At 37.0% G+C, this 5,000-nt stretch overlaps 1 protein-coding gene across 1 annotated transcript in view; it reads left to right on the forward strand.

Moving 5' to 3' along the window:
* LOC122260067 (putative glutamate receptor) overlaps positions 1 to 5,000 on the forward strand; it is a 98,823-nt gene that overhangs the window by 2,558 nt on the left and 91,265 nt on the right. The window contains exons 2-4 of the mRNA XM_086531005.1: positions 2,007 to 2,200; positions 2,661 to 2,759; positions 3,624 to 3,944. Coding sequence (XP_086387131.1) covers positions 2,007 to 2,200; positions 2,661 to 2,759; positions 3,624 to 3,944 — 614 coding nt within the window. The remainder of the gene's footprint in view (positions 1 to 2,006; positions 2,201 to 2,660; positions 2,760 to 3,623; positions 3,945 to 5,000) is intronic.

Raw genomic sequence — 5,000 nt, forward strand, 5'->3', positions numbered from 1 at the left:
CAAAGGAACGAAACAAAACGAAATTACAACGAAATACTTATGATTAATAGCCTTAGTGGACAGAAGAGAGAAAAAAAATATATATAATATACTGTAAATATCGCTAGCAAATAGACGTTGGGGTTGCGTGTATTAAGGAATACTTGAATAACTAATATATTCATAGGCACAAACACACGCGCGCGCGCACACACACACACACACACACACACACACACACACACACACACACACACACACATATATATATATATATATATATATATATATATATATATATATACTGTATATATATATATATGTATATATATATATACACTATATATATATATATATATATATATATATATTCATATTTATATATATATATATATATATATATACACGCACCATACAAACACCCTCACACACATAAATTTTCCTCTCCTATTCTTTGTCTGATTTCTTCATGAAAAATACACGTATCATTATTGCAATATTAACCCCACTATTAACCCCACAATTAACCCCACTATTAACCCCACTATTAACCCCACAGCTCTGCGGTCAAAAGAGAGAACACACGTATTCCTTGGACCTTCAGTATTATGTGTAGAAAAAGAAATGAACGAGACTGAACGAAATAGACTTGACACGTTTCGACACGTCAGATAGCTTTCCTAATTCGAAATGCCTTAGATACATTTCTCACCCTAAATTATCAGGTCTTAGTCATAGCTTATCAATATGTATTTCGTCGCAATGAACTTGATTTGGTTAGCTTATGGCCGGCCAAAGAAGGAGGCACGAAATGGTGCTTATGTATGCAAACAACAGTGGATTTTGTTGTGAATGGTAATAACTTTCTCCACATTCCTGTGTACGAATGGTTCCCTATCAGGAAGGTAGGTGCGGAGGGGGGAGGGGGAGGGGGGAGGGGGGAAGGGGGAGTGGGGGGGTACAAACGTATGGGGTGGAATATCTGTTTGGGGGAAGATATGGGGGAGGATTTTTGGCACAGGGGAGTTTCTGGTGAAGGAATTTTCGCAAAGGGGGGGGGGGGTGACTGGGAGGATTTTTTTTTTGCAAACGTATTAGTTTTTTTTTTGTCAGGGATGACTGGGAACTGATAAATCATGTACAATACAATCGTATAGATTAACGAATTAGGCCTAATCGTATGTCCCTATACGACTAGGCCTATACGATCAATATGTCTCCGTTCCCTCGATCATTCGCCGTCTGGTATTGCCATGGATAGAGTACCGGCCTCGCATCCCCATGGTCGGCAGATCGAGTCCCGTCCAAGCTCGTGAGTTTCCACTGTCGCCTGGTGGTTACTGACGTGGCTGGGCACTGCGTTGGGTAAGGACCAAGCTCAGATCGAGTCAACACTCGTTGGCACATTCTCTCACGAGTCAGGACACGCGCTCTCGCCTCAGTGCACATAAACCCGGCGAAGCATCATCTACGGAAATCTGGCTTATCCTTATTGATCATTAACTTAAGAAAAGCTTTCCATTAAAAAAAATTAAATTTGATAACCCATCTTTGGAACATAAAAAGTCATTAACGTGCAGTAATTTAAGAAAATAACCCCGAATTTAGTGGTATATTTTCGACAGGGAGGCTACCAAAGACCCCATATCCTACCAAAGACCCCATATCCTACCAAAGACCCCATATCCTACCAAAGACCTCATATCCTACCAAAGACCCCATATCCTACCAAAGACCCCATATCCTACCAAAGACCCCATATCCTACCAAAGACCCCATATCCTACCAAAGACCTCATATCCTACCAAAGACCCCATATCCTACCAAAGACCCCATATCCTACCAAAGACCCCATATCCTACCAAAGACCCCATATCCTACCAAAGACCCCATATCCTACCAAAGACCCCATATCCTACCAAAGACCCCATATCCTACCAAAGACCCCATATCCTACCAAAGACCCCATATCCCACCGAAGACCCCATATCCTACCAAAGACCTCACATCCTACGCTTCCATTTCAGAGACAAATTCATGGATTCTGAAGCTTCTCCGAAGGTCTAGCGTCAGATCCTTCACGTCTATTGTTGGTCTGAAGACACAGGATAACGGCCCACGTCTCAATGCCTCGTCTCATCCTTCGACGTGGGCGGTGACATGCAGAGGACTAAGGATCATGGTGCTTCGTCAGGAGGAGGACCAAATCCTGTTTCGAAAGGTTGATGTGGTTTCGGATTCGTCTTTGGTTACTGGTGTTTTTTTTTTTTTTTTTTTTTTTTTGTATGTGTCTTTCTTCTGAGTCTTTCTCTCTGTGTGTGTGTATGTTTGTTTTGTAACTGTCTTTCTGTTTTTATCTTTCTTTCTGTGTTTCTCTCTGTCTGTCTCACTTTCTCTTTTTCTGTCTCTCTCTTTCTCTCTTTCTCTCTCTCTCTCTTTCTTTATCTACCTGTCTCTTATTCTGCATATTTCAGTTTTCTGTTAATTTGATCTTTATATGAAAACAACTGTTATTCCAGACTTCACACAGCTTCCAAGTTATATAGGTTACCTAAACATGATAAAGCAGTCAGAATATGTAGAATCCAATCGCAGTTTTTAAAAGTCTCATTATATATCTATCATCATCATTATCTTATCCATTCATCGATATATCTATTCATTCGCATATCTTTTTCTAGATATTCACGGGTGCTGAAACGAAGGAAAATTGGCTCCTGATTTCCGACGGCGAATTCCAGGAGCTGTTAAAATCTACTTATCTTCCACTCGACAATATGGTACGTGTGACGCCGTGTACCGGGTTGGTTAAGGGAATGGTGGAAGATGTGAAGTGAAGTGAACTTGAGTTAACTTCAGGGAAGGGGAAAAAAATACACTTTTAGTCGAAATGAGGGAAATAGGAGTCGATTTTTTATTTTTATTAAAGTCGGGGTTTGATAAATGTCCATACAGTCAGGATATAGGCGGGAATGCCCTATTATTCAGGGAAAATGCCTTTTTTTTGTATTAGCCAATGCCCCCCTGAAAGGCTATACTCGTTACCAAGTATGTTCTATGTTTACCTTTTAGTTCACAGGACAATTACTGAGTGAAATGAAAACCAAAATAGGTAAATATGGATGACGTCTGCTTAAATACTGATATAGGTTTGTATTTTCAGAGTTCGAAGAATCTAAGTCAGTTTGCCATAATCCTACTCAGTTTAAAGCGGATATACTTAATGAAGTGAGATATAACAAAAAGAATCCTGATTGTATTACTCACATACATTCAGAAACTCTAAAAAAAAAGAAAAGAAAAGAAATCAAAGAGAAATAGCGATAGAAAGACGCGAATAAATAACGATTCTCCAATACAATAATCACGATATCCATTAAAAAATCCATTTAATTATCTCTTAGCTGAAAAAGACACAATATTCCTCCAGGTCTCACGCCATTTGAATATCTCTTAGCTGAAAAAAAACACAATATTCCTCCAGGTCTCACGCCATTTGAATATTTCTCACCTGAAAAAAGACACAATATTCCTCCAGGTCTCACGCCATTTGAATATCTCTTAACTGAAAAAACACAATATTCCTGCAGGTCTCACGCCATTTGAATATCTCTTAACTGAAAAAAAACACAATATTCCTGCAGGTCAGAATCGCAAATTTCGGTGACGACAAACAAACAGCAACCATATGGGAAACCTACCAAGTCGGCGAGGCCTTCGAACAGCGCCTAACAACCGTTGGCCGTTGGACTAGGAAAGCCTATAACGACCTTTCCAACGACTCCAGTTCCAACGGAACAGCTGTTACTTCGACTCCTCTCCCCCCCAACGGCATCTCCATTTCGACTGCTGTTACTGTTAAGGCGAAGACGATGAACCACGGCGTTCTGGAAGCACCGGTCGATGACCCTATGCTTCGAAGGAATGACCTAAGTGGACTTCACATCAAATGTACTAGTATAGATGTAAGTTATTTTTCTTATGCTGAGTCGGGGCGGTTCAGATTTTTTTTTTTTTCGAGAACGTGGACTATTTCAGAATTAAATCTATTACAATATCGTAGGCTACACGCTACACACTCAAATACACTATCATCATCATTAGCATCTTTATTAACATCATTCTTATTCTTATCAATGTTCTTATTATCATCATTTTTATAATTTTCACTATTTTCATCATTATCCTCATCATTATCATCAGGCATTATTAATTATCATTACTGCTATCATTATTACCATTATCACCACTACTGCAATACTGCAAGTGATGATAATGACAATGCTATCAATATTATGAATCAGATCTCAGGTACTGTATATTTATTTCAACTGTATGATTTAAATACGCAATATATGTAAATCAAGATTAAAGTCTCTGTTTTGGTGAAAAAAAAAACTAAAATTATTTATTGATCAGTAAATAAATATATATTTAAAGAGTTCATATACCAAAAGATTCGTAAATTAAAAAAAACATGATTTTAAAGGAATAGACAAACAAACAAATTATTAGATACATAGTCAAGTGAATGAAAATATATGATCAAATTAACTTGATGAAATTAATGAATATGTATCTATATCATCAAATGAATGAATATATAGGTAAATTAACAAATACACAGGTATGCAAAATATTAAACAAATAAGACACAAACACAACCAGAGAGACAACCAAATAAATAAACAAAGAGAAAAAACGAATAATTCAACAAACAAAATTACAAACAAATAAATTGATATACTAAGAAAGCATTATAATCAAACAGATCTAAAGGCGTAATGAATGACAAAGTATATAAATAATCAAATAACCAAATTGAGAAAGTAATTAATAAAGAAGACGTAATATATTTCAAACAAACTCATTTCATATTTAATGTTGATGATCACTTCACCTCATTTTCATAATCATATATCTCAGTATAAATATGATTTCTTGTTAATATATCATATATCATGTTCATATATTTCAGTAACATACATCCGTGCACTTGAACATCAACACCTTTCAGTACA

This window comes from Penaeus japonicus, unplaced genomic scaffold, assembly GCF_977035675.1.
Source record: "Penaeus japonicus unplaced genomic scaffold, GWHDUDI00000001_assembly GWHDUDI00000034, whole genome shotgun sequence".
In the NCBI taxonomy this organism is placed as follows: Eukaryota; Metazoa; Arthropoda; class Malacostraca; order Decapoda; family Penaeidae; genus Penaeus; species Penaeus japonicus.